General features: G+C 43.1%; 1 protein-coding gene across 1 annotated transcript; it reads left to right on the forward strand.

The window, feature by feature from the left end:
- Positions 1–464: 464 nt before the first annotated feature.
- Positions 465–17,031, forward strand: LOC307079933 (beta-1,3-galactosyl-O-glycosyl-glycoprotein beta-1,6-N-acetylglucosaminyltransferase-like). Its single transcript, XM_079742458.1, has 6 exons — positions 465–575; positions 2,884–3,310; positions 3,400–3,493; positions 3,583–3,987; positions 11,410–13,791; positions 13,996–17,031. Exons 2-5 carry the CDS (start codon positions 2,985–2,987, stop codon positions 11,878–11,880), a joined length of 1,296 nt encoding a protein of 431 aa, XP_079598584.1. The 5' UTR covers positions 465–575; positions 2,884–2,984; the 3' UTR covers positions 11,881–13,791; positions 13,996–17,031.
- The last annotated feature ends 232 nt before the right edge of the window (positions 17,032–17,263 follow it).

A 17,263-nucleotide genomic window follows, 5' to 3' on the forward strand; every position in this document is an offset into this window, starting at 1 on the left:
TTATTTTGGACTTGTATTAGGATAACAGTTTACAAATTACAACAAATCAAACAGTATATGTTAGCTATGCAGAGATTATTTCATGGGAGGGTCTCTGTGGCTCAAGCGCCTGTAGCATGGACCTGGAGGCAGGGTTCTTTCCCGCGTGTTTTCCGTCCTTCGGTTGTTTTAAACACAACCAGTAGAGGACGTAACTGTACTGATTTACCTGCACGCCATGGCTACAAACCATGGATGGAGGGATGTACGAATATCAATTTCTTATTTGCCCGAAAGCATTTTTATTTTCGCAGCATGGACTAGAAAAAAAAATATATATATATTTTCATTTTAAACACACAATTTATACTTGCATTTGGTTCTTGGAACTGACGTTGTAGGGAGAGAACATGCGGTTAACCAAGATGAAATCCACATCCCTTTGGTAGTCCGACATGGTTAGATATGGCCCAACCCCTTAGTCAAGGTAACAGGCGACACAAGGAAATTACGGACTGACACCAGTTGCGTGAACTGAAATGAGGCATGAATGATCATTTGGTTATAGGACAGAAGCCTCACACCATCGAAATAAGGTGAGATCGGCACAAAATAATGATAGAAAATATATGCCTTATATTTTTTATTTTCTATTCCTCAACTGTTGTAATTCTTAGGCTGTATTCTTTCTTTCTGTGTTTTCCTCTGCAAACTTTGGTAGGCTAACACACTACTTTAACAGTGTTGCACCTAGAGACTCAATTCCACTTTTAAAATGTATTTGCCTTGAATCAGTGTAAAGGATGTAACACCGTTACATTAGCACTATTCATTCAGTTTTTTAAATTATGTTTCCTTTTTTAAATATTTAACTTAAACAAAACAAAAACATTGTATAATTTAAAGTCAATCGTTTGTGTGGCGACCGATTATATCTACAATGGGTCCCTATGGATACTTTCTTTCTTGAATGGTCTTGTCTTTTAGGCCTACCGTTTTTAAACTTGGGTATACACGCTACTTTAAAGGGACAGACACATCTTCTTTGAGACACGTTTTTGAGAACAAGGATGTGGTTTGAAGTTCCACATCCATTGCTGATGTCTACTTCCATAAACGCTACTTAAAAACTAAATTGAGCATCCACCGGACACGAAGAAATAAGCAATTCTACGTTATGCTATATACACCATCGATATTTCAGAAGAAACGTGAGATTCCACCGGGCTCATACTGTTTAGTACGTACTGCGACGGGCCTGCACAGAATGAAAAGGCTCATACTAAACAGTATGAGCCTTATCATCCCGTCGCAGTACGTACTAAACAGTATGAGCCCGGTGGAATCTCACGTTTCTTCTTGACGGGCCTGCACAGAATGAAAAGGCTCATACTAAACAGTATGAGCCTTATCATTTTGTGCAGGCCCGTCGCGAAAAGGCAAGCAAACCAAGCAATTGTTTGGGGCCCCGAGCGGGCCTGTGGCCCCACGACTGGTTATAAATAAAATGCAACGACAAACTGATCGGCGATCGGCATAGGCGACCTAGCAAACGTGTTGAAGCAACCTCTGGTGGCGCCCTTAATTAATTCAATTATATGAAACAAGTAAAATAAAACATGTTTACCAAACATGTTCCCAAATGGAACGGACATGGGAGAAGACAGGCGATTAATTGATAGCGCGCATTGAAACTCTCACTGTAGTACGCACTCTCTCTAAAACTTTTGAACGCTTCAAATCTTTTCACTTAATTTAAGCCACTCAACATTTCTGAAGGTCAACCTCACTTTGCACCACAGCACTCAATGCATTTCTGCAGTAAATGCATTTTGGAGGCAGAAACATTTGAGACAGATCATTGTTGTTGTCCCACTGCTGTGGGTGATATCCTAGATTTTTTTATGTTTTGTTCTTTTAATTTTACTTAGGCTACATTTAAGAAATAAAACCGGTTGTTGTAAGCCTAATATTAAAAGCAAGGCGATGTGACGCTATTACTTTTGCAGGCCTAACTTCTTGTGTAACACATAGGTGGCAACAATCTTTTGTTACACAGGCAACATAGGACAAACATGCCACCCTCAAATGTAATTAAATATTTGACATTCAAATAGTGAAGCCAAGTCTACAACAGTGCCCTGGTACATTAAACAAATAAAACTGACCTTTGACCAAGTGTTACGAATAGTCACATTGAAGTTTTAAAACAAACACAAACACATCATTTGATAGGTGAGGAACAACTTTAAGGAAGTATCTATGAATCTAGTCTTTCCTGATTCATACGCAACCTTCCTGCAGGAAGGTTTGGTATCCTGTTGGACAAAACCAAAAATATCAGGTTCCCTGATAGTGAGGCGGCATTGTTTAGCGCTCCCGAAATTGTGGTCTGTTTCTAATAGTATTAGGCAAGTACATGTTGTACTTGTCTGTCTTTAGTCGACTAACCCAATAATTCGGGTGTCATGTAAGCACACTGAGTGAGTAATCGAGACAGGTTTTGTTTCCCACTGAACTGCTGACCCATTCTGAAAGGGAAATTATAGTTTTATTGTGCTTTTCATTAATTTAATTCAACCATTTTTGACCATGGTAACAAAAAATATTATTCAAGCTTTAACTTTTAATTAGCTGGAGGAAATTGTGTGTTGATTTAGAATATATTGGAATCATGTGCCATTTAACCTATTTTTTTGTGTCCTTGTCCGGAGGAGCCCAGTGAAAGTCACCTAGGCGCATTGTGGCCTTTAGACAGGCCGCTTTGCTAGCAAAACCAATATTGGAAAAGAGTTTCTGTTGTTGATGGCTGGTGTATCATGTGTGCATTGATAAGTCAATGCAGCCTTCAACCACAACACACTCCACAATAACATGATCATGTGCTTATCTTATGTTCAACAGATAGAAAGGGAGAAAGGGATATCGTTACTAGATTCCCGGGTCTTCATTGTCTGGACATTTCTACAAACATCCTGGATAATACGTGAACTCTCCTTGTGGAAATGGCATTGTTTACAAGGCTAGGGCGAGGTTGCAGCCGCACCAACATCATTCTCAGAGTCATTGCTATAGTTGCACTGATGTGGACTGTGGTCTTTGTGATCCTTCCTATAGAGAATGAATTGGACCCTTACTTAAACTGGAGCAACAGGTGGCTGGATTACAAAGAGTATGAAGGGAATGTAGAGGATGCATGTAACTGCTCGTCCCTCTTGCAGGGCGATATTGATTGCATGGAGAATGCCAAACTATTGAGCATCTCCAAGGATTTCCGAAAGAAGGTCCTTAGAACGGAGGATAATTACATTAATGGCACCGTGAATTGCAGGTGGGCAAGTATCCCTGAATATTACAAACTTTTAATGAACTGTATAGACAAGAAGTGTTTTGTGGCTCATATTGATTTTTGATTTACAGAAACTTCCAGACAAGTAAGAAGTACATAATGTTTCCTCTAAGCAAGGAAGAGGAGGATTTCCCCTTGGCTTATTCTATTGTTGTCCACCATAAGGTAACATATGATGGCATATTCATGATATACTTCAAGCCTAAATCTATGAATATAATTACATTTTTTCATTTTGCTGGCTATTTGTACAGATCCAGAACTTTGAACACCTGTTGCGAGCAATATACGCACCTCAAAACCTTTACTGTGTCCATGTGGACAAGAATGCTGACTTGGCGTTCCTGGAAGCTGTCATGAGCATCGCTTTCTGTTTCCCTAACGTCTTCATGGTCAGCCGACCCGTGGACGTGGTCTATGCCGGCTGGCCAAGAGTGCAAGCGGATATCAACTGCATGGCTGACCTGTTCAATGTCAGCACCAAATGGAAGTATTTCATAAATCTGTGTGGTCAGGACTTCCCCTTGAAAACCAACCTGGAGATGGTGAGGATCCTGAAAATGCTGAAGGGTGCCAACAGCATGGAGACGGAGCAAATGCCGGGCGGGAAGCGTTGGAGGATAGAGTCTGCTCACCACATCATGGACGGACAACTTAAGGTTATTGTTATTAGTTAACCATTTGTGACTTGTTGATGCTTGCTTTGAAGCTGAGCAGTATGTTGGTGTTACCTTATGCTAGCCTGATATCCAGCACCCTAAATGTAAATACCTGTACTTCCTCTCCCCTACATGAATCTTTGTTTTACTCTTCCCCCTCATAGTGTGTATAGCTGTATCTTTCCATTGTCATTCATAAAACACATACTCAATGCTGTCTAGGTATAGCATTGAGTATTTGTTTTTCCTTTTCTGGGGCAAGGCATGCTATTTCCTGGAGTTGAACATATTCGATCCGCTGGAGTGGAGGATGCCTTGGCAGATTTATAAATACTGGCCAGGTCAAACAAGATAGGGAAGGTCCCTCTCCTCTCGTACCACCACCCAGAAGGATTGATGGAGGGCCGCTCTGCAGGTAGACCTCTGTAGTCATCAGGCTCTGTCCGTGCCTTCTCTGATCAGTCAAGGGCTAGGTCAGTGCCAGTAAAGAGCTCCCCCAGTGCAGAGGCAGACATGCCTATTCACAGCAGTCTATGAAAGTATCAACGTAAAAACAAATTTAAAAAAAAGTGTGTTCAAAATACACTTCTATAATACTATCAATTGAACTGTATTGCCTTTTAAAGTTTATTTCAAACACACTGGTGATATAATGCAATTGTACTGCAAGTGTGTTTTGAATGCTAGAAATCATACTTTTCACTGGTGTACTTTAGTACACTTAAAAGTTTGTCAAAAGTTGTGCCAATTTAGCATACTATTTCCACGTAAAGTTACTTACTTATAGACTAATTGAGTACACTTAAGTATACTTGATTGCGACGAAATAAGTACGGTGACATACTAAAAGTGTACTTAATACATCCTTTAAAAGTATCATGAAGCATAATATTTTTTCCCCTGGGTATCTTCAATTCAATTCAATTTTATTTGTATAGCCCTTAATCACCATTACAGTCTCAAAGGTCTTAACAGGCCAAATATTTATGACACCCCCCTTTACTCAAGCCCCCACAAGAGCAAGAAAAAACTCCATTGAAATTAGCAAGGAAGAAATCTTGAGAAGAAACGCATAGTAGGGGGTCCCTTCTTCCAGGGATGGTCAGGAGTGCAATGGGTGGCATAATTGACATACAGGTAAATACATGCACATCATGTTAAAATGGTGATGTGGTGCTGGCCGGTTGGCCATGAGGAGAGTCCAGGCATCCAGTCCAGTCACCGCAACACGCTAGAACAGACAGAATAGTGAATTAGAACGGAACAGTACATAGTGGGAATGTATACTGTATTAACAAAAGCACAAACAAACAGAGTGGTCTTCACTTTGCATCTGTCGTTTTCATACTCCTATGTTCCAAATGCAAGATCGTAGAGGTGCGTTTTGAGCTTTCCTTTGAATAGCTCCACAGAGTCAGCTTCCCTGATCACTTGTGGCAGCCTATTCCATAGGAAGGGGGCTCGATAGGCAAACGCTCTCTGTCCAGCCGATTTCTTTTTAACCTTCGGCAGTGAAAGAAGGCCAGCTCCCGAAGACCGGAGGGACCGAGAAGGACTATAAGGAATGATCAGGTCCTTCAGGTAGGATGGAGAAGATCCATGCAAGGCTTTATAGGTTAGCAGTAGCACCTTAAAGTCCGATCTGAAAGTTATTGGTAGCCAGTGCAGAGAGGCGAGAATAGGCGCGATATGATCAAACCTTCTCATTCTGGTCAGCAGTCTAGCTGCAGCATTCTGTACAAGCTGTAGACTTTTTGTGGTGGATTTTTGTAGTCCCGAGAACAGTGCATTGCAATAATCCAGTCTTGATGAAACAAATGCATGAATCAGTGTCTCTGCATCCGCTGCAGATAACATTGGTCTGATTCTTGCAATGTTTCTCAGATGGAAAAAGGCAATTCTAGTTATACTTCTAACATGTAGGTTAAAGCACAGTTGAGGGTCGAACAGGACACCAAGATTCTTGACAGATGCACTCTGTGGGATGGCGAGGCCATCCAACCACAGTGAGACATCCTGAAAAACTCTCTCCGGTCCCGCTTCGAGCCGATAATTATCAGCTCTGTCTTCCCAGTGTTAAGCTGTAGGAAGTTTTGTGACATCCAGCCCTTCACCGCAGCCAGACAGGACTTAACCCTCTGGATCTGGGCCGAGTTCCCTGAATCTACAGGAATGAAGAGCTGGGTTTCATCCGCGTAGCAGTGGAAACTAATTCCGAAGCTGCGGATAACGTCGCCCAAGGGAAGCATGTAGATTGCAAAAAGTAATGGACCAAGGACCGACCCTTGTGGTACGCCAAAGCGTAGTTTGCAGTGTTTTGATTCTGAACCCTCATGGAGCACGAATTGGGTTCTATCTGTGAGGATGTGTGAGGATAATCAACGATTTTCTTTGCTACAAACCTTTCCTTTACCTTGGACAGGAAGGGCAGGTTCGATATAGGCCGATAGTTCCTGATTCAGGGTCTAGGCCAGGCTTTTTGAGTAGCGGTTTTATCACCACAGCCTTGAAATTGGAGGGAACAATTCCTGTTGAAAGCGAGAGATTCATAAGCAAGAGGATTGCAGGCCCCACAGTGGGAAGAAGTTCTTTGAGAACCTTGGAAGGGAGAGGATCCAACATACAAGTTGTTGATTTCCATGCTTTTATCACCTTTTCAAGTTCCACCAGAGGAATTGCCTTGAACTCCAGGAGAGTTGCGTCAGAGTTCCCCATCCTACTGGGCAGACATCTAAAACGAAAGAGTCTGGAACTCGTTTCGCTTGTCGGGGAGCTGAGGAGCAGAACGCAAGCACCTCAAAGGATCTGAATATATATCTATTCTTTGGCTTTAAATTAAGCTTAGAATTAGATATCAGGGCTACACCACCACCTTTCTTAATTTCTCTAGATACTTGGGCGCTAACGTAATTCGGGGGAGTAGCTTCGTTTAGGGCTAAAAACTCATCTGGTTTTATCCAGGTTTCACAAAGGCCCAGTATGTCGATCTTATTATCAACAATTAGATCATGGACCAAGAGCGCCTTAGATGAAAGCGACCTCATGAACCCTATTCTGAGTGCTTCCATTTCATTATTTTCAGAGGGAGTCCGGTTAACGCTCAGCTCTGAAGCGATCAAGGGGATGGTGCGATTTCGACATACTGGTCGCGGCTCTCGCCTGCGGGTTTTACACCTCGAGACAGTGCGAGGCCGCACCACCGTACATATAGGTACAGCGTTATTTTCAGAGGGAGTCTGGTTAACACTATTGGTTAACATCTATTGCACCAAAAGATTGGTGTCTGGTTAACATCTATTGCACCAAAAGATTGGTGCAATAGATACATCTTCCTGATAAACTGGTTCAGCTAACCTGTTGCTAGCAGGTTTGCCAAATTCCTGCAACCCAGCGTATTGCGAGTGGATTAGTCACGCCTGGCTAAGACATCTTTTCATCTATTTTTGACATAATTGAGGCGCCTAACCCAGTAGGGTGTAGGCCGTCTCTCATGAGCACACCAGGGCGGCCCAACAAGGAGGGCCAGTTATCTATGAAACCAAAGCCCTGCTCTGAACTATATCGTGCCAGCCAGCGATTTAGAGACAATAATCTACTATAGCGCTCATCATTACCCTTATCGGGTAGAGGGCCAGAGAGGATTAATCGATGCCGACACATCTTTCTGGTAAAGTCACAAAGACTAGCAATGTTGCTTTTTGTGACCTCAGTTTGCCTCGTCCTTATCATTGGTGCCGACATGAACTTCAATGTTGTCTCCGTATGTGGTCTGACCGCATGCCAGCACCCTAAGATTACCTTCAATGTCGGGAGTCCTGGCCCCGGGTCGGCAAATCATTTTTGCTGGCGAGTGTAGTCTAACTTTACGTGTAGCAGAGTCGCTTACCCCCGAAAAAGACTTGCGAGGCAGGCTACTGACAGCAGCCTGCCTCGCAAGTGGCGCTGCCGACAGGATTGCCTTGGCGGAGTCACTGCTAACGATAGCGTTAGCTCTACGAGTCCGCCTGGCGGGTCTCTTCTCTGTACTTTCTGGAGCATCTGTCTTCTTTATGCTCGCTACCCTTTCATCCTCCAACTGACACATACGTCTCTCTAACAGAGCTATCTCATCCATGAGAAAGGCGGAACAAGAGCAACCGGAATCCATGCTTACCATGGTTGATGCAGACGGAACTCCAAAGAGGAAACAGAGAATACAATACAGAGTATGCAGTACATGTTACAGATATAAATACCGGAAAATAGATACAATCAAAGATACAAACCGAGATAGCAGGTCGACGCTAAGCGTCCTGCTAACCAAACCAAACAAACCAAGCCGGCAACCCAGAAGTTGCGTCTGCGGCTTCACACGGGTCAATTGAATGGTACAGCAAGCTTTCTAAAAGAATAACAGAAGCATTATAGGAGACATATTATGGTGTTTTCCCAAAAAGTAAACATAGTATGAGTTCCAGAAAACATGTTTTTGAAGCTGTTTTTTTTTTTTTTGAACTTTTCATGCATTTTTATTTTCCATTTCTTTGAATATACCTAATTGACTAACCATAGTATTTATCTCAACAGAGGTGGTCTCGGCTGCCTGCCGAGAAACTCACCTGAATGGAATTTATGTGGCTGAAGATTTCCCATGCAGCATTGTCTTTGTCATAGTGAAAAAGGCATCACTATCAGTAACATTAATATTATTATTAACTTTACCATGGGTTTTTGCAAGTTAGATTTGGATTCTAGGGATATTGTAAGACATATTTATTATATAAAAAGTCAAATGTTAGGCCTAATTTCTCTGATATAAAGGGAATTACAAAAGTAAGCCAACGCCAAGAATTCAATGACGCACTCAAAACGCGAACTCGGGTCGCCCGTACTACAGGGCTAATGCTAAACCACTAACGCAACTGCTGGTTCCTGATTTTGATAGAATACATATATTTGTCTAAAAATGTGTTGAGAAAATATCCTCGATAAAAATAGATAGCAATTCATTTAATTATTTTATTTGCATAATTTAATCTTAGATCCTTAGTGAAAATATAGGCTGTTTGTACTTCATATATGTAAATTTATGACAAAATCGTAAGGACTAGGCTTGGCAGAACCTCCTGATTGTACACTTGTTTCAGACAGATGGACTTTTCTGAAACACCGATCAAGTAAGCCTGACAGTTAGCCTGGTACCGACCAGGTTAGTTTGGTCGGAAAAATTGCCATGGTTACTTAGTGGAAATTCCCTTAAGTCACGTTAATGGAACGCAACTCTAGCTTAAAGTAGCGAGGCTAAGCGAAATAAGCCCGGCTTTGCCTTTAGCTTGGTTGATGGAATATCCCTCTTGAGCTCTATATCTATATAATATAATAGTAATAATAATATATAGGTATTTATATAATATTATATATAATATCACGGCCAAAAGCTATGTGCGCCTCGGATGATATTATGAATCATAAAGACTGTGTCTGACGTCTCTGGGACTTCCACATCAAGTGATGGCTCGTAGTGGGGTTATCTCGGCCATGGTTGAGAAGAATTGGGCGAAAGGAACTTTGGCCTTGACTCTCCGAAGTCCATATTGAACCGCGACATGGAAGAGAAAGGGATTGTACTCCGGGAGCTGAGTTGCCGGACTGCCGCCGAAGTTCCCCCGCCGGAGCTGCCGGACAGCCGGAGGAGGAGACATGGAGGAGAAAGGGATTGTATTCCCGGAGCTGAGCTGCCGGGCGGCAGTTCAGCTCCTGGAGTACACCCACCGGAGCTGCCAGCTGCTCCGGGAGTACAATCTCTTTCTCCTCCATGTCTCCTCCTCCGGACTGCCGCCGAAGCTTCGGTGGCAGTTCAGCTCCCTGAGTACACCCGCCGGAGCTGCCAGACTGTCTGGCAGCTCAGCTCCGGGAGTGCAATCCCTTTCTCCTCCATGTCTCCTCCTCCGGACTGCCGCCGAAGCTTCGGTGGCAGTTCAGCTCCCGGAGTACACCCGCCGGAGCTGCCAGACTGTCTGGCAGCTCAGCTCCGGGAGTGCAATCCCTTTCTCCTCCATGTCTCCTCCTCCGGAATGCCGCCGCAGCTCCAGCAGGGGGGGCTCGGTGGCAGCTCGGCAGCTCAGCTCCAGGAGTACAATCCCTTTCTCCGCCGGAGCTGCCGGACTGCCGCCGAAGCAACCCCACCGGAGCTGACGGACTGCCGCCAGAAAGTCACATGGCAAACTGACAATTTAGACATATTTTTTTGTATAGAACATCCCTGATTCTGAAATGCGCGAACATCTCCGCCCAGCGCTCGTCGGGTGGGGAAGTGGGAGGTAATATTCAACTGTGCCCCCTTCCTATGTAGGAGGGGGCACCGAAACTGGAACATTTGAAACATTTTAAACAATAAGGTAAAGTTATTGTGAAACCTAGCACACAAACGGCCTACTAGAGCATACCAAACACGATTTTGTGTTTCAATGAAATCCTGGCACAATTGTAACACACTAGAGATGAGTAATGTTAGCCAAGTAACCGATTATTTTACCTGAAGTAATTGCCGGTTGTGGCGCGGCCTCCTGAGGAGACGCTGGCCCATCTTGGCCTTGTGAACACGGTGCAGCGTCCCGCCCTTTGGGTTCCTCCATGCTTAATGAGGTACTTGATTCATGTAACTTTTTATATGGGATTATAAAAGCATTATAATCCTCCCGAAATTATTTTTTATCAGAAGCCACAGGTGTGTAGTGTAATCATACTTTTGACCGCCTTGGTGGCGTCGCGTCCCGGCAGGCTGAACAGTCAGCTCCGTCAGACACGCCGTGCTCACCGCGCACTCACACTAGGCCATCTATTCTGTACCTAGCCCAACTCCGTTTGACACCTAACTAACTATCCACAGACTGTATGGGTTGTAGCTGCTGCGGTAATGGGCCAATCACGGCGCATTAAATTGAAGAACGCTGTTGGTGATTCGCTGCGAGCAAAAGCATTAAAAAGTAGAAAGTAATTAAAAAGTATAGAATGCAAGTATGTTTGAACGGAGTTCAAACATACTTGCGGTCGATAGTTGTTTCGGCGATACCTTAGTACCAATAACCAGCCCTAAAGAACCTGTACTAATGTTAAAGAGTTGTTCTGAAGCTGACATACATAGGGTGATGGAGTACATAGAGTACTTTTTTTTTTACTGAAATACAGCCTAAAATGAAGAAAATACACTTTTTAAAAGTATATTATGAATATACTTTAAATTAAGCCCAAAAAGTCAAAGTATACTTGTAATTTCATTTGTGTTATTCGATTATATTTGTAATACACTGAAGTATACACATTTCTCACATGGGTAGCCTTTCAGACTGGTCTTTTACGGCACCATATTACTTATTCATTATTTTGTTGTGTGTGTGTGTCCTTTTATTATGGCCCTAAGAGAAAAAATTTCATTCACCACAGGCCACAGGAGAAAAAAAAGCGCCACCACCCTTCAACCTTCCCATGCTGTCGGGTAACGCTTACATGCTGGCTAGCCGCGGCTATGTCCAGAGCGTGCTGCAGGACCAGCGAGTGCAGCAGCTGATCGAGTGGGCCAAGGACACGTACAGCCCCGACGAGTTCATCTGGGCCACCATCCAACGCATGCCCGGTGTTCCCGGTTCCACACCATCCGATGCCAAGTATGACTTGACCGACATGAATGCCAGAGCACGATTGGTCAAGTGGCAGTGGCACGAGGGGCCGGTCTACCCTGTGTGTAGCGGACACCACGTTCGGTCCGTGTGCGTGTACGGCGTCGGGGACCTGCAGTGGCTTCTGGAACAGCATCACTTTTTCGCAAATAAGTTTGACCTGGCAGCTGACCCGATAGCCATCCACTGTCTGGAGTGGTACCTGAGGCACAAGGCACTAACAGACGTAGATCAGTAGTAGTAGTAGTAGTAGTGAGGTGCATGATGTGTGGTAGGATAATACAGTGATACTGCTACACGCATATGGCAGAGTCAACAGACGCATATATCGCTTTATTTTTTGCTGGTTATGTATTTTGATCCTTTAATTGTATCATTAAGATGCAAAAGTAGTGTATGTTGATTGCCTTAACATTATTGGGTAGCACTTAAAAAGAAGAGAAAATATATTTTTATTAATGTAACCTTTAAGCACTGTACCAACTTCGTAAGTGTCTATCATTGGTATCTATAAGTTGGTAGATATATTTATCACTTTCAAATCTTGCCTTGTTTGATCATTGGATTGAAGATTGTGGGTACTGGCGGATTAACAAGCATGCCTTTTTCAATGCTAGGATTACATCTGCGTGTGTAATTGTAATGGAAATTGTGTCATTTTATATGGAAATAAAAAAGGGAATTTTGTAATTGTGATGCCCACCAGATTGGCTACCTACGAGGTGTAGGTAGCCAATCTGGGACAAACTGTGGACTGAGGAGGACCAAAAGGGACAGACCGCCCTGAAGACATATAGGCTAGTGACAAACAGTCAGAAAGGGCTTTAGTTTTTGAGATACCCCTACCGGAGGTAGAACTAAACCCAACAATGTTTTTCCTCATCTCTAAGGTCTCCCATACATGAAAGTGATTCTTGGCTAAAATATTTTACTGCTAAGATTGTGAAATTGACAGATATTGTTATATACCTCCAAACAAAAAAAGGCCTAAAATATAGCCTGTCCGTATGGGAGTTAAGACATATAAACTAATGCAGAATGATAACACAAGCTCTGAGAGCTTTGAGACTTGGCAAGTTTGTAGCCAGGGAGTCACTTCACCTACTGGAAAAATCTGGATGTGAATATCTTGATGCATGAAGTAGATGGAGACCTATAAACACATACCTAAAATAAGCGGACAGTGAAAAAAATGATTTCTATGCAGAATGTTATCATTTACTTTGTAGTTGCTTTGCCAGGCATTATCATAGGAACACATACGATGGCTTGTTGGAAAGGTGGGATTGTGCTGAATCCAGCAATACCAAACATCTATATATGGTATGAACAATGAAAATGGTATGTCACTCAATGTATGAGGTGTCCAAAATGAAAGAAAATGAAACCAGTCCAATGCCCAATATCAGTGGTCAGAGGAACGTTGATAAATTCAATAATACTGCAAATTAACTTACATGAGATAAGTGCTGCTGTATATTATAATACATTTAATGATTATATTTTTAATATGGCACATTGTATTATATAGTTCATACAGAAAGAAAGATCCAATTGAATCAGGTTATAATTGAAAAGAACACATATCAAAATATTTACATCCACTTGAATTTCTTTGTAGTCAAGTAATTACTGAATAATGGGAAATAATGTTGGCAGCTTTGGTCTCTCCAGACCAGAAGTGGGCAGTAGAACCCACTACCCCCTTGATGTGACCTTTGATTTGACCTTTGATGTGACCAATGATGAAGCTAGCTACATCATTGTCTTCATGGATATTTTCCTAAACTGACAGGTAAATCATTGCATTACAATCATTATGCAATGCAATGGGGCACTGTGTTTCCTATACAGAGGTTAGACATTTCCTCACATCTGTGGGAGCAGACCAGATATCAAGGACAGAAAGAGGTGTCTACATCCCAAAAGGCCTCACTGGAGTCGCTGAACATGGAATTGTTGATGCAGCCATCGACAACTTTGACCAAAATGAAGATACCCTGGATGGGAAGCATACAACTCATGCTATGGCTTCTGTTGTGTTCCGAAGAGGCCAAGTCTCCACAGCAGATACATGCCTAGCACGGGTTCCAGAGAGGTCCCTCACCACCTTAAACACATTCGACCTGAATGGAGATACACTTCACAGGTACTTATTTTTGACATTGACATTTTTTTTAAATCTATTTTTATGTTTTAATGTTATGGTATCCACTTATTCACATGCACTGCTAAAAATATAATGGGTGGATGAAATGTTTAATAGTGAAGTGAATGTATGCTGTGAAGTTTTAAAGTGATATAATATTCAATGCATATGATCACAAGATTATCCTCTCATTTCAATTGACAGATACATCAAATCAACAAAGCGACCAGAACCACCTGAACTTCCTGAGTTACTAAACACAAACACAACAGTCTCTAAAGCAGCTGAAGACAGAGATCTGGTATGGAAGCTGTCCCGAAATGTAATTGAGAATCAGCAGCATGTCCCTTCATGGTCTGCATTCAATGCCTTCACGTCAGACACTGCTTGTTCAGTAGCCAGTGTACTCTACATGCCCTTCATAAGAGAATCACCCTCAGAATTGTCCACCATCTATACATCTTTGATAAGACTTGTACAGCTTGCTGCAGACCTGGGACAGGACCATATTCTTGTGACTGCAGACCTTGCTATTTATAGTAAAGCACAACAGATAATGTGGAGCAAACCACTTCCTTTACAAGGAAAGGGAGGTATGCATATCACTATGGCTTACCTGGCAAGCATCGGAAAGCTGTATGGCGATGGTGGACTCTTTGACATACTTACTGAGTCAGATGTGTATGCAGAGGGAACAGCTCGACAGATGCTTCAAGGGAAACAGCTGGCAAGAGGAGTAAGGAGCATAAAGCTAGCCTCTGAGGCTCTGTTCAGGCTCTTCTGGAAAGCTATGCAATCATGGCTTGAAAAACAAGGCCAATGTGCAATGACTGAAGAACAAGAGCAACTCCTACGAGATGTACAGCATGCATTTCATGGTAATGACAAGGCCACTGCTCAACAGTTCATCGGTGAGGTGGAGACTGAACTCCATGAGATTCAGAAGAAAATCCAGAAGTTCACAAATGAGGGATTTAAGCAATCAGCAACATTTGGATACTGGATAATGTTCCTAAATGGTGCTGATCTGTTGCTACGGATCCTTCGCTCAGAACGCGAAGCTGACTTTCAACTTCACCTGAATTGCATGTGTGAAGTTATGCCTTGGTTCAGAGCTGCTGGACGGACCAATTATTCCAAGTACATGCCTGTCTATGTTGCAGAAATGAAAGCTCTTGAACATGAACAACCAGAAGCATACACATTCATGCAGCAAGGTGGGTTTGTTGTTCGCCGGTCTGAGCATCGAAGCTTCAACTGTGTGGCATCTGATCAGGCACTGGAGCAAACCATTAATCGTGAAGGCAAGAGTCAGGGTGGAGTTGTTGGTTTTACATTGCGAAAGGGAGCTCTCACAAGATGGCTGATGACAAGACATGTGACCACAGCATATGTGGATGCCATGAAAGAGCTTTGTGACACTGATGCAAAGGGCCAAAAAGTACACCAGGAGCATGGAGCATCCAGAACGGAAAGAGACGAGAGAGACATACAGAAGATAATGGAAGCTGTGGAGCAGAGACAGAATCCTTTTGATCTTGAAAGCATTCCTGAGGAATTGATCAATATTGCAAGTGGTCAGGTTGCATCTGAGAAGGTTGCAAAAGGGCTCTCAAGCTTCCTCCAAGATGGTGCAAATCAGAATGCCGTCTTTATTGAAGAACGTCTGGCAAAATCAAAAAGAACAAAGAGCTTCTGGGAGCCTGAGAAAAGAAACCAGTGTGCAACCTTCAAGGATATGAAAACATCAGTTGGAGTCCAGTCTAGACAGGTTCACATGGACTCAGATGTGCTCTTTCGAAGGTTACTGGCTGTTTCCAAGCAGCGAGAGGTGTCCATGGAAACTGTGATGTCTCATGAACTCGCAGCTGTCCCGCCCTCATTGTTTTATGATGATGGAAGCATGAGGAAGACAACTAAAGCTGACCTTGCCAAGAAACTGGAGGCTGTTGTTGAAGAGTCACAGCAGCTGCCAAATGTTGACGTACCATCAGCATACATCATCGATGGCATGGCTCTTATACAGACTCTCCATGATTCAGCCTTTCAACATTCAACGACCTGGCCGAGTGTGTCTGGAAAAAGATCACAATGTTAATGGGAAAGGAAGGCATCAGCTGTGTTGTTGTACTGTTTGACAGATATGACCATCAACACTCAGTCAAAGATCTAGAGAGGCAAAGAAGAGGCACCATTCAAACCACACGAACACATATCATCACAGGACAAGCAAGTGTTCCAAACTATAGGAAATACCTTAAGATAAGTGGAAACAAGGCTGCTCTATGTAGCTTTGTGAGTAACTACATCACAAGTACTGGGCCGATGAGACTCTCTTCAGAGAACACAGTTATCTTGGCTGGTGGATTTGATAATGGTGAGGAAGTAAAGAGGGTTAGGAAGTCAGGCATCGACAATTTGACAGAGCTTTACAGTGACCAGGAGGAGGCAGATACGAGACTGGTGTTACATGCAATACACCTTGCAAGGTCACATTCTCGTCTAATAGTCAAATGTGATGACACAGATGTGCTGGTTTTGCTGATCTACTATACAAGCAAAGGAATGTTTGGATCCTCTGCAGTTTTCATGCACTCTGGACATGGCCTGAAGGAAAGATTCATCCCAGTCTGTTCAATCACTCAGAAGCTTGGACCGGTTCTTTGTGATTGTTTGCCTGCATGCCATGCCCTCACAGGTTGCGATACAACAAGCAGCTTATACAGAATTGGGAAGACCACTGCCTTCACAAGACTGAAGTCCCATCTGAGTGAGCTGAAGGAAATGACTAAGTTTGGACTTTCTGGAAGCCTGCAAGAAGCTTTGCCTGTGGCAAGAAAATATGCCCTGCTCCTGTATGGCCAAAAGAAAAGGGTGGATGGACATCTTTGCACCAATCTGGATGAGCTGAGGTACACACTTGCATCTACCACAGATGCATCTGCAGCAAATCTTCCTCCAACAGAAGATGCCTTCCAGCAACATGTGTTGAGAGCCTTGTATCAAACAGCAGTGTGGCGTCACAGCCACCTGGCCAGGCCTCATCTCTGGAACCCAGTTGGTAGAGGATGGAAGCTCAGAGAAGATGGGTCCATTGAACCTGTGATGTTCCAGAAGGAACCAGCACCTAAAGAAGTCAGAGACATCACCCATATGTACTGTAAAGATGGAAAATGCAATGATACCACCAAATGCCGTGTAGTGTCTTGCAGTGGGATTGACTTGCACTGAGTTTTGCTCTTGCTCTTTTCCAGACTGTCCAAATGTGACTCATTTTGTCACTGATGATGATGTGGATGAGTGACAATGAAATGTTATAGTTTAAGTAATAGTTTTATTAAAAGGCTCATCAATGCCAAACTGCAATCCTGACTCCTGGTCTCCTGTGTGTGCTATTGCCAGGCCCTAAGCCATAACTAGACTCGCCTCAGATAGGACACTACAGCACATTGCAATGCAATGAGTTCTTTCA

This window comes from Pollachius pollachius (genome assembly GCF_949987615.1).
Source record: "Pollachius pollachius genome assembly, chromosome: 1".
Classification (NCBI taxonomy): domain Eukaryota; kingdom Metazoa; phylum Chordata; class Actinopteri; order Gadiformes; family Gadidae; genus Pollachius; species Pollachius pollachius.